The 27811-nt window shown below is 44.3% G+C and overlaps 1 protein-coding gene across 4 annotated transcripts in view; it reads right to left on the bottom strand.

Moving 5' to 3' along the window:
• Window positions 1-13876: 13876 nt before the first annotated feature.
• exoc2 (exocyst complex component 2) overlaps window positions 13877-27811 on the bottom strand; it is a 124378-nt gene continuing 110443 nt past the window's right edge. For 3 of the 4 annotated variants that reach the window (XR_008063909.1, XR_008063910.1, XR_008063911.1), the window contains exons 26-29: window positions 25375-25436; window positions 24960-25019; window positions 16193-16482; window positions 13877-15825 (exon numbers count right to left, since the gene is read on the bottom strand). Coding sequence is in view for 1 of the 4 variants with exons in the window: in XM_052461460.1 (XP_052317420.1) it covers window positions 15732-15825; window positions 24960-25019; window positions 25375-25436 (216 nt within the window). In the remaining 3 variants the exon portion in view is untranslated. The remainder of the gene's footprint in view (window positions 15826-16192; window positions 16483-24959; window positions 25020-25374; window positions 25437-27811) is intronic. The other variant, XM_052461460.1, reaches the window with a different exon arrangement.

Genomic DNA, 27811 nt, shown 5'->3' with positions numbered 1-27811 from the left:
ACCACACTGAAACACGGACTAGCATGCTGAATCTTCAATAAACTCAGTGAGATTGAACCACACTGAAACACGGACTAGCATGCTGAATCTTCAATAAACTCAGTGAGATTGAACCACATTGAAACACTGACTAGCATGCTGAATCTTCAATAAACTCAGTGAGATTGAACCACACTGAAACACGGACTAGCATGCTGAATCTTCAATAAACTCAGTGAGATTGAACCACACTGAAACACGGACTAGCATGCTGAATCTTCAATAAACTCAGTGAGATTGAACCACATTGAAACACTGACTAGCATGCTGAATCTTCAATAAACTCAGTGAGATTGAACCACATTGAAACACTGACTAGCATGCTGAATCTTCAATAAACTCAGTGAGATTGAACCACACTGAAACACTGACTAGCATGCTGAATCTTCAATAAACTCAGTGAGATTGAACCACACTGAAACACTGACTAGCATGCTGAACCCTTCAATAAGCTCAGTCTGTCATACATACGGAACATGTTCTGTAATAGAAAAATAAGAAATTGTACCAACGCAAAAATTGTGCATTTTTTGAGACATACATAGACACTCAATCAAATAGCTAGAGGGCTCATGTTAGACAAGGGATTTGTGGTGAAGTGACATCCTTCGGATGTGTGCATGTGTTTCCGTGTGTGTGTGCTTTTGTGCATCTGTTTACAGGAAGCCTGGTTCAGATGCAGGATGACGCTGGTTAATCAAACACACTCATAGGAGAACGCTGTCATAAATCATGTGTGATGACATCACCAGGGGAAGAGGAAGAGGTTGGCCACTCTTTCCATCCCAACGGGGCCCTAAGAGCCTTAGCGTTTAAAACTGATACAAGTGTTTCCTGGGGTGCCTCTACATGCGCTGACTACATTTCAATTTCCATGGAAGAACAGTGAAAAACCCTTAGTAGAATTCCCAATCATTGGCTGACTGAGAGTAAACAAGACTGGGTAGTACTGATAAAGTAAATAAGACTGGGTAGTACTTTCAATTGTAATATGCTGTAATATATGTAATAGTAACAATGTACTATATTTTTTTGGGGAAACGGTTATAGATTAAAAAGTCTTCTAAATTACACTGATATGTATAACAACCATTAGTGAACAGGTGTACCATTGTAAGGAAGGAAAGATTTGAACCACCCTTAAGGATGAGACAGCATACAACAGGTTTATAAGATGTCTGATAATCAAAGAAAATAAATGAACTTGTCTGACCATTTGTTCCACCACCTACCTACGCAATCCCTATGTAACCTGTGGTTCTTCCCATTACAGCCTTATTACCAAAATCACCTATTTCAAAGAATACACCTTGATTGATGTAAACATGTTTTCACCTGCGTCCCAAATGGAACAGAAGTGTGGTGTAAAAACTCCCCTCCCCACCTCACGTCTCCGGCTGTAAACAGTACCGGTTGTGGAAGGATGAGACCTGAGGGCTTTGAACATACTGCTGATGTGAATGAATCCGTGGGTGGACACTAAGTTTAGAACAGACCAGAAAGAAGAGAGAATCAAAACAACCGCAGTCTAAATGGCTTTTCCCCTGCCTCGCCTGGGGTTATGGTTCTGCTGATGATAATGTCCCCTGCCTGGCCTGGGGTTATGGTTCTGCTGATGATAATGTCACCTGCCTGGCCTGGGGTTATGGTTCTGCTGATGATAATGTCCACTGCCTGGCCTGGGGGTATGGTGCTGCTGATGATCAATTCCCCTGCCTGGGGTTATGGTTCTGCTGATGATAATGTCCCCTGCCTGGGGTTATGGTGCTGCTGTTTAAATTTCCCCTGCCTGGCATGGGGTTATGGTGCTGCTGTTGATAATGTAGCTCACGATGCAATTTGGCTTTGCTTTTTCTCGATCAGTTGATAGTGGCAATGAGAAGATTAGCACATTTTTGGGTTTGTTTTGTCGATAAGAACATTTCAATCTCATATTTTATTATACTTTTTGGTTAGATTAGCGGCTAAATTCTTGGATTCGGCTATTTCAGCCACACCCATGCTGACAGGTGTATAAAAATGAGCGCAGAGCCATGCAATCTCCATAGACAAACACTGACAGGAGATTGGCCTGTACTGAAGAGCTCATTGACTTTCAATGTGGCACCATCATAGGATGCTACTTTTCCAACAAGTCAGTTCGTAACATGTCTGCCCTGCTGGAGCTGCCCTGGTCAACTGTAAGTGCTGTTATTGTGAAAAAGTGAAAAAGTCTAGGAGCAATAACGGCTCAGCTGCAAAGTGGTAGGCCACACAAGCTCACAGAACGGTACCGGCAAGTGCTGAAGCTTGTCAAAATCATCTGTCCTTGGTTGCAACACTCACTATCGAGTTCCAAACTGTCTCTGGAAGCAAATTCAGCAGAATAACTGTTTGTCGGGAGCTTCATGAAATGGGTTATCATGGCTGAAAAGCCAGACACAAGCCTAAGATCACCATGCGCAATGCCAAGCTTGCCGCAATTCGACTCTGGAGCAGTGAAAACGTGTTCTCTGGAGTGATGAATCATGCTTCACCATCTGGCAGTCCGACGGACTAATCTGTGTTTGGCGGATGCCAGGAGAACGCTACCTGCCCCAGTGAAGTGCCAACTGTAAAGTTTGATGGAGGAGGAATAATGGTCTGGGGATGTTTTTCATGGTTCAGGCTAGGCCCCTTAGTTCAAACTTTGTGTCAACAGTTTGAGGGAAGGTCCTTTCCTGTTTCCATATGACAATGCTCCAGGGCACAAAGCAAGGTCCATACAGAAATGTTTTTGCGAGCCAGGCCTAATCACCCAACATCAGTGCCCGACCTCACTAATGCTCGTGGCTGAATGGAAGCAAGTTCCCACAGCAATGTTCCAACATCTAGTGGAAAGCCTCCCAGAAGAGCGGAGGCTTTTACAGCAGCAAAGGGGGACCAACTCCATATTAATGCCCATGATTTTGGAATGAGATGTTCGACAAACCTAGTGTAGGTTATTGCTGGTAGGCTATTCAAGTCCCGATTGAGTTTTGTGCTGAGTTGTCTGGTAATGAGTGATGTTTTCATAATCACTCGTGAATGTGTGTAAAATGTTCCTGTTGTGGTAAAACCCCCTGAGCTAACCCCATGGCACAACTCATGAGAGACAAGGGTGTGGCAGCATGTACAGTGGGGCAAAAAAAGTATTTAGTCAGCCACCAATTGTGCAAGTTCTCCCACTTAAAAAGATGAGAGAGGCCTGTCATTTTCATCATAGGTACACTTCAACTATGACAGACAAAATGAGGAAAAAAAAATCCAGAAAATCACATTGTAGGATTTTTTATTAATTTATTTGCAAATTATGGTGGAAAATAAGTATTTGGTCACCTACAAACAAGCAAGATTTCTGGCTCTCACAGACCTGTAACTTCTTCTTTACATTTACATTTACATTTAAGTCATTTAGCAGACGCTCTTATCCAGAGCGACTTACAAATTGGTGCATTCACCTTATGACATCCAGTGGAACAGCCACTTTATAATAGTGCATCTAAATCTTTTAAGGGGGGTGAGAAGGATTACTTTATCCTATCCTAGGTATTCCTTAAAGAGGTGGGGTTTCAGGTGTCTCCGGAAGGTGGTGATTGACTCCGCTGTCCTGGCGTCGTGAGGGAGTTTGTTCCACCATTGGGGGCCAGAGCAGCGAACAGTTTTGACTGGGCTGAGCGGGAACTGTACTTCCTCAGTGGTAGGGAGGCGAGCAGGCCAGAGGTGGATGAACGCAGTGCCCTTGTTTGGGTGTAGGGCCTGATCAGAGCCTGGAGGTACTGAGGTGCCGTTCCCCTCACAGCTCCGTAGGCAAGCACCATGGTCTTGTAGCGGATGCGAGCTTCAACTGGAAGCCAGTGGAGAGAGCGGAGGAGCGGGGTGACGTGAGAGAACTTGGGAAGGTTGAACACCAGACGGGCTGCGGCGTTCTGGATGAGTTGTAGGGGTTTAATGGCACAGGCAGGGAGCCCAGCCAACAGCGAGTTGCAGTAATCCAGACGGGAGATGACAAGTGCCTGGATTAGGACCTGCGCCGCTTCCTGTGTGAGGCAGGGTCGTACTCTGCGGATGTTGTAGAGCATGAACCTACAGGAACGGGCCACCGCCTTGATGTTAGTTGAGAACGACAGGATGTTGTCCAGGATCACGCCAAGGTTCTTAGCGCTCTGGGAGGAGGACACAATGGAGTTGTCAACCGTGATGGCGAGATCATGGAACGGGCAGTCCTTCCCGGGAGGAAGAGCAGCTCCGTCTTGCCGAGGTTCAGCTTGAGGTGGTGATCCGTCATCCACACTGATATGTCTGCCAGACATGCAGAGATGCGATTCGCCACCTGGTCATCAGAAGGGGGAAAGGAGAAGATTAATTGTGTGTCGTCTGCATAGCAATGATAGGAGAGACCATGTGAGGTTATGCCAGAGCCAAGTGACTTGGTGTATAGCGAGAATAGGAGAGGGCCTAGAACAAAGCCCTGGGGGACACCAGTGGTGAGAGCGCGTGGTGAGGAGACAGATTCTCGCCACGCCACCTGGTAGGAGCGACCTGTCAGGTAGGACGCAATCCAAGCGTGGGCCGCGCCGGAGATGCCCAACTCTGAGAGGGTGGAGAGGAGGATCTGATGGTTCACAGTATCGAAGGCAGCCGATAGGTCTAGAAGGATGAGAGCAGAGGAGAGAGAGTTAGCTTTAGCAGTGCGGAGCGCCTCCGTGATACAGAGAAGAGCAGTCTCAGTTGAATGACTAGTCTTGAAACCTGACTGATTTGGATCAAGAAGGTCATTCTGAGAGAGATAGCGGGAGAGCTGGCCAAGGACGGCACGTTCAAGAGTTTTGAGAGAAAAGAAAGAAGGGATACTGGTCTGTAGTTGTTGACATCGGAGGGATCGAGTGTAGGTTTTTTCAGAAGGGGTGCAACTCTCGCTCTCTTGAAGACGGAAGGGACGTAGCCAGCGGTCAGGGATGAGTTGATGAGCGAGGTGAGGTAAGGGAGAAGGTCTCCGGAAATGGTCTGGAGAAGAGAGGAGGGGATAGGGTCGAGCGGGCAGGTTGTTGGGCGGCCGGCCGTCACAAGACGCAAGATTTCATCTGGAGAGAGAGGGAGAAAGAGGTCAGAGCACAGGGTAGGGCAGTGTGAGCAGAACCAGCGGTGTCGTTTGACTTAGCAAACGAGGATCGGATGTCGTCGACCTTCTTTTCAAAATGGTTGACGAAGTCATCTGCAGAGAGGGAGGAGGGGGGGGATTCAGGAGGGAGGAGAAGGTGGCAAAGAGCTTCCTAGGGTTAGAGGCAGATGCTTGGAATTTAGAATGGTAGAAAGTGGCTTTAGCAGCAGAGACAGAGGAGGAAAATGTAGAGAGGAGGGAGTGAAAGGATGCCAGGTCCGCAGGGAGGCGAGTTTTCCTCCATTTCCGCTCGGCTGCCCGGAGCCCTGGTGTGCAAAAGAGCAGAAAAGTAAATAAATAAAAACTGTGGGGATGCGGTAGGTGAAAATGGGTGGGCTATTTACCAATAGATTATGTACAGCTGCAGCGATCGGTTAGCTGCTCAGATAGCTGATGTTTGAAGTTGGTGAGGGAGATAAAAGTCTCCAACTTCAGCGATTTTTGCAATTCGTTCCAGTCACAGGCAGCAGAGTACTGGAACGAAAGGCGGCCGAATGAGGTGTTGGCTTTAGGGATGATCAGTGAGATACACCTGCTGGAGCGCGTGCTACGGATGGGTGTTGCCATCGTGACCAGTGAACTGAGATAAGGCGGAGCTTTACCTAGCATGGCCTTGTAGATGACCTGGAGCCAGTGGGTCTGGCGACGAATATGTAGCGAGGGCCAGCCGACTAGAGCATACAAGTCGCAGTGGTGGGTAGTATTTTATTTTATCTTTATTTAACTAGGCAAGTCAGTTAAGAACAAATTCTTATTTTCAATGACGGCCTAGGAACAGTGGGTTAACTGCCTGTTCAGGGGCAGAACGACAGATTTGTACCTTGTCAGCTCGGGGATTTGAACTTGCAACCTTTAGGTTACTAGTCCAACACTAACCACTAGGCTACCCTGCCGCCCCGTATAAGGTGCTTTAGTGACAAAACGGATGGCACTGTGATAAACTGCATCCAGTTTGCTGAGTATAGTGTTGGAAGCGATTTTGTAGATGACATCGCCGACGTCGAGGATCGGTAGGATAGTCAGTTTTACAAGCTTGGCAGCGTGAGTGAAGGAGGCTTTGTTGCGGAATAGAAAGCCGACTCTTGATTTGATTTTCGATTGGAGATGTTTGATATGGGTCTGGAAGGAGAGTTTGCAGTCTAGCCAGACACCTAGGTACTTATAGGTGTCCACATATTCAAGGTCGGAACCATCCAGTGTGGTGATGCTAGTCGGGCATGCGGGTGCAGGCAGCGATCGGTTGAAAAGCATGCATTTGGTTTTACTAGTGTTTAAGAGCAGTTGGAGGCCAAGGAAGGAGTGTTGTATGGCATTGAAGCTTGTTTGGAGGTTAGATAGCACAGTGTCCAATGACGGGCCAAAAGTATATAGAATGGTGTCGTCTGCGTAGAGGTGGATCAGGGAATCGTCCGCAGCAAGACCAACATCATTGATATATACAGAGAAAAGAGTCGGCCCGAGAATTGAACCCTGTGGCACCCCCATAGAGGCTGCCAGAGGACCGGACAGCATGCCCTCCGATTTGACACACTGAACTCTGTCTGCAAAGTAATTGGTGAACCAGGCAAGGCAGTCATCCGAAAAACCGAGGCTACTGAGTCTGCCGATAAGAATCTGGTGATTGACAGAGTCGAAAGCCTTGGCAAGGTCGATGAAGACGGCTGCACAGTACTGTCTTTTATCGATGGCGGTTATGATATCGGTTAGTACCTTGAGCTTGGCTGAGGTGCACCCGTGACCGGCTCGGAAACCAGATTGCACAGCGGAGAAGGTACGGTGGGATTTCGAGATGGTCAGTGACCTGTTTGTTGACTTGGCTTTCGAAGACCTTAGATAGGCAGGGCAGAATGGATATAGGTCTGTAACAGTTTGGGTCCAGGGTGTCTCCCCCTTTGAAGAGGGGGATGACTGCAGCAGCTTTCCAATCCTTGGGGATCTCAGACGATATGAAAGAGAGGTTGAACAGGCTGGTAATAGGGTTTGCGACAATGGCGGCGGATAGTTTCAGAAATAGAGGGTCCAGATTGTCAAGCCCAGCTGATTTATACGGGTCCAGGTTTTGCAGCTCTTTCAGAACATCTGTTATCTGGATTTGGGTAAAGGAGAACCTGGAGAGGCTTGGGCGAGGCGCTGCGGGGGGGCCGGAGCTGTTGGCCGAGGTTGGAGTAGCCAGGCGGAAGGCATGGCCAGCCGTTGAGAAATGCTTGTTGAAGTTTTCAATAATCATGGATTTTTGGTGGTGACCGTGTTCCCTAGCCTCAGTGCAGTGGGCAGCTGGGAGGAGGTGCTCTTGTTCTCCATGGACTTCACAGTGTCCCAGAACTTTTTGGAGTTGGAGCTACAGGATGCAAACTTCTGCCTGAAGAAGCTGACCTTAGCTTTCCTGACTGACTGCGTGTATTGGTTCCTGACTTCCCTGAACAGTTGCATATCGCGGGGACTGTTCGATGCTATTGCAGTCCGCCACAGGATGTTTTTGTGCTGGTCAAGGGCAGTCAGGTCTGGAGTGAACCAAGGGCTGTATCTGTTCTTAGTTCTGCATTTTTTGAACGGAGCATGCTTATCTAAAATGGTGAGGAAGTTACTCTTAAAGAATGACCAGGCATCCTCAACTGACGGGATGAGGTCAATGTCCTTCCAGGATACCCGGGCCAGGTCGATTAGAAAGGCCTGCTCACAGAAGTGTTTTAGGGAGCGTTTGACAGTGATGAGGGGTGGTCGTTTGACTGCGGCACCTTAGCGGATACAGGCAATGAGGCAGTGGTCGCTGAGATCCTGATTGAAGACAGCGGAGGTGTATTTGGAGGGCCAGTTGGTCAGGATGACGTCTACGAGGGTGCCCTTGCTTACAGAGTTAGGGTTGTACCTGGTGGGTTCCTTGATGATTTGTGTGAGATTGAGGGCATCTAGCTTAGATTGTAGGACTGCCGGGGTGTTAGGTGATCTAAACTGGGATATGCTTAACAGAACAAACTCTGAAGCTAGATGGGGGGCAATCAATTCACAAATGGTCTCCAGGGCACTGCTGGGAGCTGAGGGGGGTCGGTAGCAGGCGGCAACAGTGAGAGACTTATTTCTGGAGAGAGTAATTTTCAGAATTTTTTAGTTCGAACTGTTTGGGTATGGACCTGGAAAGTATGACATTACTTTGCAGGCTATCTCTGCAGTAGACTGCAACTCCTCCCCCTTTGGCAGTTCTATCTTGACGGAAGATGTTATAGTTGGGTATGGAAATCTCTGAATTTTTGGTGGCCTTCCTGAGCCAGGATTCAGACACGGCAAGGACATCAGGGTTAGCAGAGTGTGCTAAAGCAGTGAGTAAAACAAACTTAGGGAGGAGGCTTCTGATGTTGACATGCATCGGAACCATCCGGCGCCGACAGAGATGGCCGCCTCGCTTCGCGTTCCTAGGAAACTATGCAGTTTTTTATTTTTTTTAATGTGTTATTTCTTACATTAGTACCCCAGGTCATCTTAGGTTTCATTACATACAGTCGAGAAGAACTACTGAATATAAGATCAGCGTCAACTCACCATCAGTACGACCAAGAATATGTTTTCCGCGACGCGGATCCTGTGTTCTGCCTTACAAACAGGTCATCGGAATGGATCGCATGCAGCGACCCCCAAAAAAACGACTTCGTAAAAGAGGGAAACGTAGCGGTCTTCTGGTCAGACTCAGGACACGGGCACATCGGGCACCACTACCTAGCATTCTTCTTGCCAATGATCAGTCTCTTGACAACAAGGTTGATGAAATCCGAGCAAGGGTAGCATTCCAGAGGGACATCAGAGACTGTAACGTCCTCTGCTTCACCGAAACATGGCTCACTGGGAAGACGCTATCCGGGGCGGTGCAGCCAACGGGTTTCTCCACGCATCGCGCCTGACAGAAACAAACATCTTTCTGGTAAGAAGAGTGGCGGGGGCGTATGCCTCATGACTAACGAGACATGGTGTGATGAAAGAAACATACAGGAACTCAAATCCTTCTGTTCACCTGATTTAGAATTCCTCACAATCAAATGTAGACCGCATTATCTACCAAGAGAATTCTCTTCGATTATAATCACAGCCGTATATATCCCCCCAAGCAGACACATCGATGGCTCTGAACAAACTTTATTTAACTCTTTGCAAACTGGAAACCATTTATCCGGAGGCTGCATTCATTGTAGCTGGGGATTTTAACAAAGCTAATCTGAAAACAAGACTCCCTAAATTTTATCAGCATATCGATTGCGCAACCAGGGGTGGTAAAACCTTGGATCATTGTTACTCTAACTTCCGCGACGCATATAAGGCCCTGCCCCGCCCCCCTTTCGGAAAAGCTGACCACGACTCCATTTTGTTGATCCCTGCCTACAGACAGAAACTTAAACAAGAGGCTCCCACGCTGAGGTCTGTCCAACGCTGGTCCGACCAAGCTGACTCCACACTCCAAGACTGCTTCCATCACGTGGACTGGGACATGTTTCGTATTGCGCCAGATAAAAATAATAACGAATACGCTGATTCGGTGTGCGAGTTCATTAGAACGTGCGTTGAAGATGTCGTTCCCATAGCAACGATAAAAACATTCCCTAACCAGAAACCGTGGATTGATGGCAGCATTCGCGTGAAACTGAAAGCGCGAACCACTGCTTTTAATCAGGGCAAGGTGTCTGGTAACATGACCGAATATAAACAATGCAGCTATTCCCTCCGCAAGGCTATTAAACAAGCTAAGCGTCAGTACAGAGACAAAGTAGAATCTCAATTCAACGGCTCAGACACAAGAGGCATGTGGCAGGGTCTACAGTCAATCACGGACTACAAGAAGAAACCCAGCCCAGTCACGGACCAGGATGACTTGCTCCCAGGCAGACTAAATAACTTTTTTGCCCGCTTTGAGGACAATACAGTGCCACTGACACGGCCTGCAACGAAAACATGCGGTCTCTCCTTCACTGCAGCCGAGGTGAGTAAGACATTTAAACGTGTTAACCCTCGCAAGGCTGCAGGCCCAGACGGCATCCCCAGCCACGCCCTCAGAGCATGCGCAGACCAGCTGGCCGGTGTGTTTACGGACATATTCAATCAATCCCTATACCAGTCTGCTGTTCCCACATGCTTCAAGAGGGCCACCATTGTTCCTGTTCCCAAGAAAGCTAAGGTAACTGAGCTAAACGACTATTGTCTTTAAATTGTTTAACTTGTGTCAAACGTTTCAGGTTGGCTTCCACAATTTTCCCACAATAACTTGGGTGAATTTTGGCCCATTCTTCCTGACAGCGCTGGTGTAACTGAGTCAGGTTTGTAGGGCCTCCTTGCTCGCACACGTTTTGTCAGTTCTGCTAAAAAATTTTTTAACTAGGTAAGTCAGTTAAGAACACTTTCACTTTTGAACAGTACCTTAAATGACATATTGGAGTATTCCATATCTAACAGAATGATTGACTTTGTAAAATCCCCAGAACAGACAACTTGTCAAGCAGAATGAAAGCCTAGCACTCAATTCCGTCATCATGAAGTGCTTTGAGAGACTAGTCAAGGACCATATCACCTCCACCCTACCTGACATCCTCAACACGGGGGCCCCACAAGGGTGCGTTCTGAGCCCTCTCCTGTACTCCCTGTTCACCCACGACTGCGTGGCCACGCACGCCTCCAACTCAATCATCAAGTTTGCGGACGACACAACAGTGGTAGGCTTGATTACCAACAACGACGAGACGGCCTACACAGAGGAGGTGAGGGCCCTCGGAGTGTGGTGTCAGGAAAATAACCGCACACTCAACGTCAACAAAACTAAGGAGATGATTGTGGACTTCAGGAAACAGCAGAGGGAACACCCCCTATCCACATCGATGGAACAGTAGTGGCAAGTTTTAAATTCCTTGGCATACACATCACAGACAAACTGAATTGGTCCACTCACACTGACAGCGTCGTGAAGAAGGCGCAGCAGCGCCTCTTCAACCTCAGGAGGCTGAAGAAATTCGGCTTGTCACCAAAAGCACTCACAAACTTCTACAGATGCACAATCGAGAGCATCCTGGCGGGCTGTATCACCGCCTGGTACGACAACTGCTCCGCCCTCAACCGTAAGGCTCTACAGAGGGTAGTGAGGTCTGCACAACGCATCACCGGGGGCAAACTACCTGCCCTCCAGGACACCTACACCACCCGATGTTACAGGAAGGCCATAAAGATCATCAAGGACATCAACCACCCGAGCCACTGCCTGTTCACCCCGCTATCATCCAGAAGGCGAGGTCAGTACAGGTGCATCAAAGCTGGGACCGAGAGACTGAAAAACAGCTTCTATCTCAAGGCCATCAGACTGTTAAACAGCCACCACTAACATTGAGTGGCTGCTGCCAACACACTGTCATTGACACTGACCCAACTCCAGCCACTTTAATAATGGGAATTGATGGGAAATGATGTAAATATATCACTAGCCACTTTAAACAATGCTACCTTATATAATGTTACTTACCCTACATTATTCATCTCATATGCATACGTATATACTGTATTCTATATCATCGACTGCATCCTTATGTAATACATGTATCACTAGCCACTTTAACTATGCCACTTTGTTTACTTTGTCTACATACTCATCTCATATGTATATACTGTACTCGATACCATCTACTGTATGCTGCCCTGTACCATCACTCATTCATATATCCTTATGTACATATTCTTTATCCCCTTACACTGTGTATAAGACAGTAGTTTTGGAATTGTTAGTTAGATTACTTGTTGGTTATCACTGCATTGTCGGAACTAGAAGCACAAGCATTTCGCTACACTCGCATTAACATCTGCTAACCATGTGTATGTGACAAATACAATTTGATTTGATTTGATTTGCATGAAACCAAGGCTTTTTCGATCACAGAAGTCAACAAATGAGGGTGCCTTCGGACATGCAGGGCCTGGGTTTACCTCCACATCACCCGCGGAACAGAGAAGGAGTAGTATGAGGGTGCGGCTAAAGGCTATCAAAACTGGTCGCCTAGAGCGTTGGGGACAGAGAATAAGAGGAGCAGGTTTCTGGGCATGGTAGAATATATTCAGGGCATAATGCGCAGACAGGGGTATGGTGGGGTGCGGGTACGGCGGAGGTAAGCCCAGGCACTGGGTGATGATGAGAGAGGTTTTATCTCTGGACATGCTGGTTGTAATGGGTGAGGTCACCGCATATGTGGGAGGTGGGACAAAGGAGGTATCAGGGGTATGAGGAGTGGGACTAGGGGCTCCATTGTGAACTAAAACAATGATAACTAGCCTGAGCAACAGTATACAAGGCATATTGACATTTTAGAGAGACATACAGCGAGGCATACAGTAATCACAGGTGTTGAATTGGGAAAGCTAGCTAAAACAGTGGGTGAGACAACTGCTAATCAGCTAGCGTAACAACAGCAGGTAAAATGGCATTGACTAGTCAACGGAGCCGACAGATAAAACAAACAAGCAGAAACCGTGATTAATGGACAGCAGCGTGCACAGATAAAACAAACAAGCAGAATGGTCATTTATGAACATTTGAACACCGTTCTGATTAATGGACAGTGAGCCCAGCGTGACTACCTCAGCTATGTAGCCAACTGTTCTGTGATGCTGGTCAGAGTCCAGGGGCAGCGGTGGATGGGGCAGGTTTTGGGGGCTGGACTGTTTGCTGTTTGGGGTTTTAGGCTGGGTTTCTGTGTTATCCAGGCTATATTAAAAAAAGTGTTATCCAGGAACAATGACTAAATAGCTTGTAGCTAGTTAGCTGGTTAACTTTTGGAGGTTCTTGAGTGTGTTCTAAAAATAAAAAATAATAGCGATTCCGTATCACATATTGGGCGAGGTAGATTTCCGGAAGGTATAAACAATTTTTAAAAATCGGGAAGAGATAGAAAGTACATATGGGCCACTGCGATGCAGACGGTTAGCAGGCCTGTGCTAACAAGCTAACAGATTAGCAGGCCGGGGTAAACAAGGTAGTAATTAGCGGACCTGGGCTAAACAAGCTAGCAGTTAGCATGCCGAATTAGCAAGCAAGGAGATAGCGAGGGCTAGAGAGTTAGCCTTTGGAGGACGTCGCGATGGGGTGAGTCTGTTTATTCCTCTTCATGCAGTGACATCGATAGACCGGTCGTGGATCCGGGTATAGAAGCCCAGGAGTATGCTAGGAACACAGGAGCTCTGGCCGGGCTAGCTTCAAGCTACGTGGGTGGAAACGCTAGCCAGGAGTAATCAACCAGGGTTGCGGTTTAGCTCGATAGCTAGTTGTGAAGATCCAGCTGAAAAAAAATAAAAAAATGTTCCGTTTGCGGAGGGAATCCGGGGATAAAAAAATAAATAGGTCCGTTATGCTCTGGTTAGCGTTGCGTTGTTCGAACTGGCGAGAGCTTTCCGAGCTAAAGGTTAGCTGATGACCGGTTAGCTGAAGACAGCTAGCATAGCTGGTGGTTAGCTGGCTAGCTTCAGTTGAGGGGTTCCGGTTCCGAAGTAAATATATATACTTTAGGAAAAGTAGCTACATTGGGTGAGGTTTAGCAAAATGTTTTTAAAGATATGCGAAGAAAAATATCTAAAACGAAAAAGAGACGATATTTACAGATATTTACAGAGAGACGATACGACAGGACGACTTACAGTGAAGGTGAAAAGTGACAGGTCACAAGAACAGAATCAATTTAAATGTGTATTTTAATTGGCAGGTCTTTTAATTTGAGGACAAAACAGCACTGAAACATTTTCACACAAATTCCACATATAACACATAATGACACACCTGCAGTTTCTTTATGAACATTCAGAGAGCTGTTGGCTGGCTCTGCCATATTTCTTAGCAGGAGAGAGTAGACAGTCCTGCCTCTAAAACCAGCCTAGCCAAAAGGGACTGGATGCTGATTGCTAGATGAGCGGCCATCAAACAATATTATAATTAGCATGATTCTACAGTAGAGGGACTGCCCAGATTAACCATGTAATTACTCTGGGTCTTTCCAGGAGCATATAAGGAGCATATAAGATTGAGTGTCAAATGAAAGTTAAGAGTCAATATTATTGGCAAATTAAGTCATAGATACCCTTTTCAGCCATTTTCCATCTTCAAAATGAGGCATAAGTAAATGCTTTGATTTCTGGATAAACCAATGGAAAAGGGGTCTTAAAAACAACATCTATCAGAAGAAGTCTTAAAATGTATTATAAATACATCAAAACACAATGTTGATGTAAATTACCCTGCCAACTAATATCAACACTTATATTTAGTTTGAGGAATTGTTTTCCCGTCTTTCATTTGAAGAAATATTGCCTTTTAATTCTGTTACCAAATACCCACATACTGTATCATTAATTATAGTGATTTTACTGATATCAATTTTGTTTATGAATTATTAAGTGATTAAAACTCAAAAACAATTACAAAAACATCTTACAGAATTACAGCAACTGAATTGGCTACAATGGGAAATGTCAATAGTCACAAACCACAGTTGGGAGCCCTGCTACTGTCATTCCTTCCACTGGCATCGTGTTATGTTCAGCAACCCCTTCATCTCTTTGCTTCTCTCTCTCTCATCTCAAGTTATGTCACCTCTCCCAGCTCTTACTGACACCTACCCATAAGCCCCCTCAATTTTTAATTGACTGTAACCAGCAGCCTCACTCACTGAGCACTGACCGACACTGGATGTCCATGGACATTGAAAAGTAGTTGAAAGTTGGTCAGTCCACCCTGGCCTTGATGTTAACGACAGAATATGAATCTATCATTGACGTATGTACTTAACTATACTCTACTCTGCTGTGCTTTATTGTGCTGTACTGTACTCTACTGTGATGTCCAAACTTGTGAAACATTAGGTGAATGACATTCAAATCCATAATTATGCATTTCTGTATAGTACAGATCAGGGACCCACGACGTTAGTTTGTTCATTACTTTAATTCTGTAACCAGGTGTAAATACACTTCACTTACTGTATTTCAATAACCAAAATAGATTTGATCAAACTCAAGGTGTCATTTCATAGCGGATTTCTGCAGACATCTTTCAATCTTAATTAGGAGCAGATATTTAACTGGGTTTTTGGAAAACATCGCCGCATAAAAGCCTGAGGGAGATTTTACCACAATTCTGTTACCAAAGTTTGCATCTGGAAAGTTCTTCCACTAAATTTGTATATTTTTTCAGTGGATTGTTGAAAGTCGTCCCTGTGCAAAGAGTAGTAGAGTTTGTTTAAGTTTTGAAATCAATGTTTTTTTTGGCATAGATTTTAAGGTGAAAAAACTGAGATAAAGCTTAATTCCGTTGCCGTGGAATTGCCCCTCAGCAAATTAGTGTACATATCTAAGATAAAACATGTGATTAGTGTGAGAAAAGGCAAATTTCCAGTCTACTATAAATCTTATAACAATTGAACAAAAGGCTGTGAAAGCTTATCGAGACAAGTAAATAGGCATTGCAAATTATTTGATAGATAGAGATACTATAATGCCATTATATTAATGTTGAAGAGACGTACAGACGTTTGGCTCATCTCTTGACAGGCTGGACATTAGAGGGCTGGAAACAGGTGAGTTGGAGCTGCATACTGCTCTTAAACCTATTTAGCAACTCCTCGAGAAACCTACAGAGACAGAGAGACAGAGACAGAGAGAAAGAACGAGAAAATTTTTTTTGAATTCAATATTTTTGAATTTGTAATGCACAAATTGAATAATTGAATTCATAAATTAAACTTCTATTTCAGGATCTGAAACTGAATTGATTGAAAATTGCATTCAGTTTTAAAATGATATTTAAATTTGATTGAATATTCAAATTCAAAGCTACAATATGTACAGTACCAGTCAAAAGTTTGGACACACCTGTTTTTTTGTTTTTAAAACTATTTTCTACATTGTAGAATAATAATGAAGATATAAAAATGATTAAATAACACATATGGAATCATGTAGTCACCAAAGTGTTCAACAAATCTAAAAATATTTTACATTTTAGATTCTTCAAAGTAGCCACCCTTTGCCTTGATGACAGATTTGCACACGCTTGGCATTCTCTCAACCAGCTTCACTTGGAATGCTTTTCCAGCAGGAGTTCCCACATATGCTGAGCACTTGTTGGCTGCTTTTCCTCCTCTCTGCGGTCCAAATCATCCCAAACCATCTCAATTAGGTTGAGGTCGGGTGATTTTAGAGGCCAGGTCATCTGATGCAGCACTCCATCACACTCCTTGTTGGTCAAAACATCCTTACACAGCCTGGAGGTGTGTTGGGTCATTTTCCTGTTGAAAAACAAATGATAGACCCACTAAGCCAAACCAGATGGAATGGGTATCATTGCAGAATGCTGTGGTAGCCATGCTGGTTAAGTGTGCCTTGAATTCTAAATAAATCCCAAACAGTGTCACCAGCAAAGCAGCCCCACACCATCACACCTCCCCCTCCATGCTTCACGGTGGGAACCACACATGTGGAGATCGTCCGTTCACCTTCTCTGCGTCTCACAAAGACACGGCGGTTGGAAACAAAATCTCAAATTTGGACTCATCAGACCAAAGGACAGATTTCCACCAGTCTAATGTCCATTGCTCGTGTTTTTGGCCCAAGTCAGTCTCTTATTATTATTGGTGTCCTTTAGTAATGGTTTCTTGGCAGCAATTCTACCATGAAGGCCTGATTCACGCAGTCTCCCCCTGAACAGTTGATGTTGAGATGTCTGTTACTTGACCTCTGTGAAGCATTTATTTGGGCTGCAATTTCTGAGGCTGAACTTATCCTCTGCAACAAAGGTAACACTAGGTCTTCCTTTCCTGTGGCATTCCTCATGAGAGCCAGTTTCATCACAGCACTTGATGGGTTCTTTTAAAGTTCTTGAAATGTTCTGGATTGACTGTCCTTCATGTCTTAAAGTAATGATGGACTGTCATTTCTCTTTGCTTATTTGCTCTGTTCTTGCCATAATATGGTCTTGGTCTTTTACCAAATATGGTTATCTTCTGTATACCACCCCTACCTCATCACAACACAACTGATTGGCTCAAACACATTACGAAGGAAATAAACTTTAAACAAGGAACACCTGTTAATTTAAATGCATTCCAGGTGCATTTAAATGCACCTCATGGAGCTGGTTGAGAATGCCAGGAGTGAGCAAAGCGGTCATCAAGGCAACGGGTGGCTACTTTGAAGAATTTCAAATATAAAATATATTTAGATTTGTTTAACACTTTTTTGGTTACTACATGATTCCATATGTGTTATTTCATAGTTTGGATGTCTTCACTATTATTCTACAATGTAGAAAATATAAAAAATAAAGAAAAACCCTAGAATGAGTAGGTCTGTCCAAACTTTTGTATTTGGGCAATCTTTTTAGGCGACCCGACCAAATTTACATAGAAATGTGAGTTATAGATCATTCTCATTCAAAGCAAGTCTAAGAAGCGGTAGATCGGTTCCATGTGCATTTTTTCTATGCTTCCTGTTCTTACGTTTCATTTTTGCGTATTTTACTTATGGTTTTGTGCACCAGCTTCAAACAGTTGAAAATACAATATTGTTGTATTGTTGGTAAATATTGCAGTCATTGTCTGTGTATCAAGTTAATAAACTATTTGTATTTGTATTTTATTAGGGATCCCCATTAGCTGCATCCAAGGCAACAGCTACTCCAAACACATTAAGACTTGTATTACACATAAAATAAAAGCTAAAACAGTACATCATATAACACTGTCACACCACCACATATCCACAACACAAAATGTATGATACCACTACACAACAATATTACAATGTACGTGTGTGTGTAGAGTGCGTGTGCGTCGTGTGTCACAATAATATTACAATGTTCTTGTGTGTCTGTACCTGTGTGTGTGTCACTTCACAGTCCCTGCCGTTCCATAAGGTGTACTTCTACCCCCCTTGCTCAATTTCCACATTATTAATTACACAATTTAGTTGTTTAGGGTTTAGTGAATGATTTGTTCCAAATACAATGGTTTTAGTTTCCTTGCCACCCATTCTGAAACTAACTGCAGCTCTTTGTTAAGTGTTGCAGTAATTTCAGTCACTGTGGTAGCTGATGTGTATAGCGTTGAGTCATCCGCATACATAGACACACTGGCTTTACTCAACACAGTGGCATGTCATTAGCCAAGATTGAAAAAAGTAAGGGGCCTAAACAGCTGCCCTGGGGAATTTCTGATTTAACCTGGATTATGTTGGAGAGACTTCCATAAAAGAACACCCTCTGTGTTCTGTTAGACAGGTAACTCTTTACCCACAATATAGTAGGGGGTGTAAAGCCATACACATACGTTTTTCCAGCAGCAGATGATGATCGATATTGTCAAAAGCCGCACTGAAGTCTAACAAAACAGCCCCCTCAATCTTTTTATCCAAGCTGTTTAAAGGCACTTGGTGTATGTAAACTTCTGACCCACTGGAATTGTGATACAGTGAATTATAAGTGAAATAATTTGTGTGTAAACAATTGTTGGAAAAATTACTTGTGTCATGCACAAAGTAGACTTGCCAAAACTAAAGTTTGTTAACAAGACATTTGTGGAGTGGTTGAAAAACAAGTTTTAATGACTCCAACTTAAGTCTACGTAAACTTCCGACTTCTAGAGTACAAAGGTAGGCTACTTTGTTACTAACACATCTGCTCTCAAATTCGATCACTGTACATCATTCAAAACAACAGTGTAGGTTACTTTGAACCAACACTGTGTAACTCAAGATCTAAAAGCATATCCCCATGAAACTGATTGAGATCAAATGGTTACTATGGGTAAAACTTGAAGAATTATCATTCACAATTGGTGTTTTCGTCTTACAGTAATATTAAACTATGCTATTATATTTGGTTCTGTTATATTTGGTTCTGTTATGTAGAATACTGTGAACATTGTGATCTAACTGTACCAAACGAGCACCATTCGTCTGAGTAGCCTATTCTCTGCAGGTAAAAGGGTGCCCTGCATTTTACACATGCGCAGAACGTGATCCTTGAAGTCAGAACCTGAAAAAGTCAGATCAATAGCCACAGCCTTGTTTTTTATAATTGCGATTTGTAAGTTGATGATAGAGTATTTTGTATTTGTAAATGTTTCAAATTAGTCAGATTGTGTACATGCAGGGCTTCCTTGGAAAAGAGGCATTGGTCTCAATGAGATTTCCCTGCTTAAATCAAGGTTAAATAAAACAATACAAAAATGTGCTTAAGCCCTTAGGGAAGAGTTCAGGAAGTTAATGTAAAGGCCGCTTGCTTAGCAAGTACTGATTCCCCCTGATTCAGCTTATACCGAGACTTGAACTCAGAACCTCTGCCTCGCAAACACACATGACCGCCCTCCTGAAGCATTCCAACCCGCCACACTACTGAAAAAGGCCTTCTTCAACTGCAGTTGAGCTGAGCGGTTGGGCTAAGCGCAACTGTAGATCACAGTCTAGCTTGATTAGCGAGTACCACGGCCCCCTGATTCAGCTCATAAGGAAACTCAAACTCAGGACCTCGACCTCGAAAACATACGCGATCACCTTCCTGTAGCATACCAACCCATCGCGCTATGTATCCAAGATGGGGTAGCAGTCGGACGTGTGTTTGTCTTGTCCCATGTAAAGTCATTTTATCAGTTATTTTTTGTATATATTTTAATCTCACTTTCCGCCTACGATCTAAATATACTTTCCTGCAACCCGCCTCACCCAGTGTGTTACAGATCTGCTATTTTTAGATGTTATAACTGGAACCTCAATCAGAAGCTAGCCTGCTAACTAGCTACTAGTCACTGTTGGCCACGGCTAGCCCTCTTCACCTTTAGCCCGGACACCAATCAGCTTTAGCTCGGTCAATACCTGCCAGTCTGCACAGCGCGATATCAACCCAGAGCATATCAGACTGCTTTTCTCCACCACATCACCAGATTCCTGCCGTAAGGGCCATTACACAGGATCATCGCAGCTATCTAGCTACAACCAAGTGGCTACTGCTGGCTAATGCCTCTGTCCTGAAGCAAGCAACAGTTGGCCTTGAGCTATCCTCGAACTAGCCTCGAGCTAGGCCCATCTCCTGGCTAGCTGAATAGGTATACTCGCTAATTCGTGGGCTACAATACCTCTTCTGCCAATTGGCCTGGACCCTTTATTGCCGACACGGAGCCCCACCGTTCCATCGCGACTGGTCTGCCGACGTAATCGTCCGATGTGGTTTCAACAGGCTTTTCCGTTGCGATGTCGCCGAAACACCCATCTGCTAGCAACGGCACGCTAGCTTTCTGAACGCCGTGCCTCCCGCTCGCCTAGCATAGTAGCGACTACCAAACGGCTCCCGGACTCACCTATTGCTGCTCATTGGACCCTATGGTCACTTCGCTACACATGCCTCTCTCTAATGTCAATATGCCTTGTCTACTGCTGTTTTGGATAGTTATTGTTTTATTTCACTGTAGAGCCCCTAGTCCAGCTGCCTTAGATAGCTCTTCTGTCACATACCCCCACAAATGGGGAGACCTCACCTGGCTGAGCTGATGTCTCTAGAGATGCAAACTCTCTCATAGTCACTCAATGCCTAGGTTTACCCCCACTGTACTCACATCCTACCATATCCTTGTTTGTACATTATGCCCTGAATCTATTCTACCACGCCCAGAAATCTGCCCCTCTAATTCTCTGTTCCCAATGCACTAGACGACCAGTTATCATAGCCTTTAGCCGTACCCTTATCCTACTCCTCCTCTGTTCCTCTGGTGGTGTAGAGGTTAACCCAGGCCCTGTAGCCCCCAGCATCACACCTATTCCCCAGGCGCTCTCATTTGTTGACTTCTGTAACCGTAAAAGCCTTTGTCTCATGCATGTTATTATCAGAAGCCCCCTCCCTAAATGTGTCTTATTCACTGCTTTAGCACACTCCGCCAACACTGATGTTGTAACCGTGTCTGAATCCTGGCTTAGGAAGGCCACCAAAAAGTCTGAAATTTCCATCCCCAACTACAACATTTTCCATCAAGAAACTGCCAAAGGGGGCAGAATTGCAATCTACTGCATTGATAGCCTGCAGCGTTCTGTCATGCTATCCAGGTCTGTGCCCAAACAATTCAAGCTTCTACTTTTAAAAATCCACCTTTCCAGAAATAAGTCACTTACTGTTGTCGCGTGTTATAGACCCCCCTCAGCCCCCAGCTGTGCTCGGGACACCATATGTGAATGGATTGCCCCCCAGGTGACCTAAACTGGGAAATGTTTAGCACTCCGGCCGTCCTACTATCTAAGCTAGATGCCCTCAATCTCAAACAAATTATCAAGGAACCTACCAGGTACAACCCTAAACCCGTAAACATGGGCACCCTCATAGATATCATCCTAACCAACCTGCCCTCCAAATACAGCTCTGCTGTCTTCTACCAGGATCTCAGCGATCACTGATTGACCTCTACGCAGACAACATCATTCTGTATACATCTGGCCTTTCCTTGGACACTGTGTTAACAAACTTCCAAACGAGCTTCAATGTCATACAACACTCCTTCCGTGGCCTGCAACTGCTCTTAAATGCTAGTAAAACGAAATGCATGCTCTTCAACCGATTGCGGCCTGTACCTGCCCGCCTGGCTAGCATCCCTACTCTGGACGGATCTGGTTTAGAATATGGGGACCACTACAAATACCTAGGTGTCTGGTTAGACAGTAAACTATCCTTCCAGACTCACATTAAGCATCTCCAATCAAAAATTAAATCTAGAATCGGCTTCCTATTTCGCAACAAAGCCTCCTTCACTCATGCTGCCAAACATACCCTCATAAAACTGACTATCCTGATGTCATTTACAAAATAGCCTCCAACACTCTACTCAGCAAATTGGATGTAGTTGATCACAGTGCCATCTGTTTTGTCACCAAAGCACCATATACTACCCATCACTGTGACCTGTATGCTCTCGTTGGCTGGCCCTCGCTACATTTTCATAGCCAAACCCACTGGCTCCAGGTCATCTATAAGTCTTTGCTAGGTAAAGCCCAGCCTTATCTTAGCTCACTGGTCACCATTGCAGCAACCACCCGTAGCACGCGCTCCAGCAGCTATATTTCACTGGTCATCCCCAAAGCCAACACCTATCTGTCTTCCCTTCCAGTTCTCTGCTGCTAATGACTGGAACGAATTGCAAAAATCACTGAAGCTGGAGACTTATATCTTCCTCACTAACTTTAAGCATCAGCTGTTAAAGCAGCTTACCGATCATTGCATCTGTACACACCCCATCTGTAAATAGCACACCCAATGACCTCATCCCCATACTATTATTTTTTATTTGCTCTTTTGCACCCCATTATCTCTACTTGCACATCATCATCTGCACATCTATCACTCCAGTGTTAATGCTAAATTGTAATTATTTCGCCACTTTGGTCTATTTATTACCTTACCTACCTAACCTTACTACATTTGCACACACTGTACATAGATTTTTCTATTATGTTATTGACTGTGTGTTTGTTTATCCCATGAGTAACTCTGTGTTGTTGTTTTTGTCGCACTAGGTAGTAGTTGTAAGCAGTTGTAAATGAGAACTTGTTCTCAACTGGCCTACCTGATTAAATAAAGGTGAAAAAAAAGAAAAAAGTATTCAATTTCGCACGGGGTGACACTTTTGGCTGAGGAGTGAGTTTCACAGATCCCATCTGCTACACTAATACAACTCTTCAAGATCCAGCTAGGTTACTCATCAAAATAGTGTGGTTTGGTGATCCATGCTTATGGGATAAGAAACTTGCCTGAGACCTGAAGACGTGTTAGTTTGACATGTGTTAGTTTGTGTTCATTTAAATATAATATATATATATATATATATATATATATAGTTAAATAAAGGTAATATATATATATTTAAATAAATAAATAAATAAATAATATTTAAATAAATATAATATATATATATATATATATATATATAGTCTCTGGCAAACCTAGGTATTGGTTATGTGACTTAAATGGGTCTCTTCGAGGAGGAGGAGGAGGTCAAATGGAGGGTGAAGTGTAACAGGTGGTTTGGGGTGCATGCTTGCATGATGAGTATCTTCTCAAGAGACCTGAAAGTTACGTTGTACTGAGTGCTGAAGCGGGTAGCGCACAAAAATAGTCTGTCCTCAGTTGCAACACTCACTACCGAATTCCAAACGGCCTCTGGAAGCAACGTCCGCACAGGAACTGTTCATCTGGAGCTTCATGAAATGGGTTTCCAAGGCCGAGCAGCCAGGCATCGGCTGGAGTGGTGTAAAGCTTGCCGCCACTGGACTCTGGAGCAGTGGAAATGTGTTCTCTTTTGTGATGAATCACGCTTCACCATCTGGCAGTCCAGTGGACAAATCTGGGTTTGGCGGATTCCAGGAGAATGCTACCTGCCCCAATGCATAGTGCGAACTGTGAAGTTTGGTAGAGGAAGAATAATAGTATGTGGCTGTTTTTCATAGTTCGGGCTAGGCCCCTTAGTTCCAGTGAAGGGAAATCTTAACGCTACAGTACACAATGACATTCTAGATGATTATGTGCTTCCAACTTTGTGGCAACAGTTTGGGGAAGGCCCTTTCCTGCTTCAGCATGATAATGCCCCTGTGCACAAAGCGAGGTCCATAGAGAAATGTCTTGTCAAGATCGGTGTGTAAAAACTTGACTGGCCTACACAGAGCCCTGCCCTCAACCACAACGTACTCCTTTGGGATGAATTGGAACGCCGACTGCGAGCCAGAAGAGTGGAAGCTGTTATAGCAGCAAAGGGGGGACCAACTCCATATTAATGCCCATGATTTTGGAATGAGATGTTTGAAGAGCAAGTGTCCACATACCTTTGGTCATGTAGTGCATTTCTGACCACTAATATCCCTGGAGCCTGAAATTAGCCTATTAGATGTTGGTGTAAGTGGGCTAACACAGTCTTTTGACATGCAGGAGACCCGGTTCGAATCCAGTCAGTCACAAGAGCAAGATTAATTAGAAAGTGGAAAAGCTATACTTCGAAGGGCTATGACATGGCTATTCAACTATATTGTTATTGTGGCCAAATTGCATTTTTTGCCGCACTCCCTTCTAACGAGTCCTTTGAGCATCATAGAGGGGAACGGAATACACAAACAACCATGTTCCAGAGAGCTTTCAGGAATTGGGTCATAATATCTCATAGCCCAAACGGTTCAAACGCTAGAGCCAAAATCATAGGAAGAAAATGTATTCAAAATGCCACATTGGCTTCAGAAATCTGTTTAACACAAAGATTCTATCTGTTCTCTTCTACCATTCCTTGCTGACCAGGATGTTATCTCTGGTTTTGAATCTGAATGTAGAGAACTGAATTTGAAGACTGAATCCGAACGCATTTAAGAAGTTGAATGTTTGAAACTTTGGTAAACTTGAAATTAGTTTATAAACTTGATACCAGGGCAATGAATGCAATATTTACCATATTGAAACTGACTATATAAATATAGAATTTTAATATTCAATTAAATTGAATTTTAAAACTGAATGCAATATTAATTAAATCAGTTTAAAATCATGAAATACAAGTTCAATTTATGAATTCAATGACTCAATTTGTCCATTACAAACTCAAAAATAATGAATTCAATATCTAAATACAAATCCAAAAATAATGAAATCAAATACAGTTTCTGTTGGCACTGAATTCGCTCCATAATTTAAATGGAAGTGAAATGTCCCCTATATTTTAAATGGAACCGGTATTACCCTTGATGAATGACTTACTTTTGGTCTGCTCCACTGTGTAACTGGGGGAGGGCGTCCAGAGCCTGCTTAAAGTTGGCGCTGAAACAAGATACACACAGTTGACACCACACCACACACCAACATTCTACTACACAAAGGAGGAGACATACCATCACACAAAAACAGATTAAACTAGCTGGAGTGCTGCTTCCGCTTCCTTTTCAATATACAGTACCCCCAGGTAATGTAGACTAGAGAGTGGCTGGTAGAAGCGTGGGTAAGATTAATGTGACTTACAGGAATGACAGTGAGAGTACTGTGTAGTTTCTGTAACATATGTACATGTATACAGTAGTATGCACAGTGTGTGTGTGAAGTGTAGGTGTGCGTGTGATACATAGGGGTGTAGTGATGTAGTACAGTACAGTCTCAGGGAGTGTTTTGGGGGTCTTACTGGCTCTCAGATGACAGGTAGGAGGCTACAACATCTCTCAGAGCATTGATCTCCAAACGGGCCTGGAGAGAGTGAGAGAGAGTGAAATGAGGTGGATACAGCTGCACTTCCTAACCCCCTGCCAAATGTATGACCATATAGGAGACACATATTTCCCTCAGATTACACAGACCCACAAAGAATTCGAAAACAAATCCAATTTTGATAAACACCCAAATCTATTGGGTGAAATACCACAGTGTACAATCACAGCAGTAATATTTGTGACCTGTTGCCACAAGAAAAGGGCAACCAGTGAATAACAAACCCCATTGTAAATACAACCCATATTTATGTTTTATTTATATTACCTTTTGTACTTTAACTATTTGCACATCATTACAACACTGTATATAGACATATACAGTGTTGCCCTGGACACACATATAGCTGTGCCCTGGACACCATAGGTGAATTGATTGCCCCCCATCTATCTTCAGAGTTGATTCTGGTAGGTGACCTAAACTGGGATATGCTTACACCCCAGCAGTCCTACAATCTAAGCTAGATGCCCTCAATCTCACACAAATAATCAAGGAAACCACCAGGTACAACCCTAAATCCATAAACATGGGCACCCTCATAGATATTATCCTGACCAACATGCCCTCCAAATACACCTCTGCTGTTTTCAATCAGGATCTCAGTGATCACTGCCTCATTCCCTGTATCCGCTATGGGTCCCCGGTCAAACGACCAACCCTCATCACTGTCAAACGCTCCCTAAAACACTGCTGCAAGCAGGCCTTTCTAATCAACCTGGCCCAGGTATCCTGGAAGGATATTGACCTCATCCCGTCAGTCGAGGATGCTTGGTCGTTCTTTAAAAGTAATTTCCTAACCATCTTAAATAAAAATGCCCCTTTCAAAAAATGTAGAGCTAAGAACAGATATAACCCTTGGTTCACTCCAGACCTGGCTGCCCTTGACCAGCACAAAAACATCCTGTGGCGGACTGCAATAGCAACGAATAGTCCCCGCGATATGCAACTGTTCAGGGAAGTCAGGAACCAATACACACAGTCAGTCAGGAAAGCAAAGGCTAGCTTTTTCAAACAGAAATTTGCATCCTGTAGCTCCAACTCCAAAAGTTTTGGGACACTGAAAAGTCCATGGAGAACAAGAGCACCTCCTCCCAACTGCCCACTGCACTGAGGCTTGGCGACAAGATCACCACCGATAAATCTATGATAATTGAACATTTCAAAAGACATTTCTCTACGGCTTGCCATACTTTCTTCCTGGCTACCCCAACCCCGACCAACAGCTCCGCACCACTCGCAGCTACTTGCCCAAGCCTCCCCAGCTTCCCCCTCACCCAAATCCAGATCACAGATGTTCTGAAAGAGCTGCAAAACCTGGACCTGTACAAATCAGCTGGGCGAGACAATCTGGACCCTCTCTTTCTAAAATTATCCGTCGCCATTGTTGCAACCCCTATTACCAGTCTGTTCAACCTCTCTTTCATTTCTTCCAATATGCCTAAAGATTGGAAAGCTGCCGCGGTCATCCCCCTCTTCAAAAGGGGGTGAGACTCTAGACCCAAACTGTTATAGACCTATATACACCCTGCCTTTCTAAAGTCTTCGAAAGCCAAGTTAATAAACATATCACTGACCATTTCGAATCTCACCGTACCATCTCCGCTGTGCAATCCGGTTTCCGAGCTGGTCATGGGTGCACCTCAGCCAAGCTCAAGGTACTAAACGATATCATAACCACCATCGATAAAAGACAGTACTGTGCAGCCGTCTTCATCGACCTGACCAAGGCTTTCGACTCGGTCAATCAACGTATTCTTATTGGCAGACGCAATAGCCTTGGCTTCTCAAATGACTGCCTCGCCTGGTTCCCCAGCTACTTCGCAGATAGAGTTCAGTGTGTAAAATTGGAGAGCCTGTTGTCCGGATCTCTGGCAGTCTCTATGGGGGTGCCACAGGGTTCACTTCTCCTGCCGACCCTTTTCTCTGTATAAATCAACGATGTCGCTCTTTCTGCGGGTGATTCCCTGATCCACCTACGCAGACGACACCATTCTGTATACATCTGGCCCTTTCTTGGACACTGTGTTAATTAACTTCCAAACAAGCTTCAATGCCATACAACACTCCTTCCGTGGCCTCCAACTGCTCTTAAACGCTAGCAAAACCAAATGAATGCTTTTCAACAGTTCGCTCCCCGCACCCTCCCTCCCGACTAGCATCACTACTCTGGACGGTTCTGACCTAGAATACCTGGACAACTACAAATACCTAGGTGTCTGGCTAGACTGTAAACTCTCCTTCCAGACTCACATCAAACATCTTCAATCCAAAATCAAATCTAGAATCGGCTTTCTATTTCACAACAAAGCCTCCTTCACTCACGCCGCCAAAATTACCCTAGTAAAACTGACTAT

This window comes from Oncorhynchus keta, chromosome 1, assembly GCF_023373465.1.
Source record: "Oncorhynchus keta strain PuntledgeMale-10-30-2019 chromosome 1, Oket_V2, whole genome shotgun sequence".
Taxonomy (NCBI): Eukaryota; Metazoa; Chordata; class Actinopteri; order Salmoniformes; family Salmonidae; genus Oncorhynchus; species Oncorhynchus keta.
The sequence above is the reverse complement of the archived record's forward strand: the minus strand, read 5'-3'. Positions and strand labels throughout refer to the sequence as shown.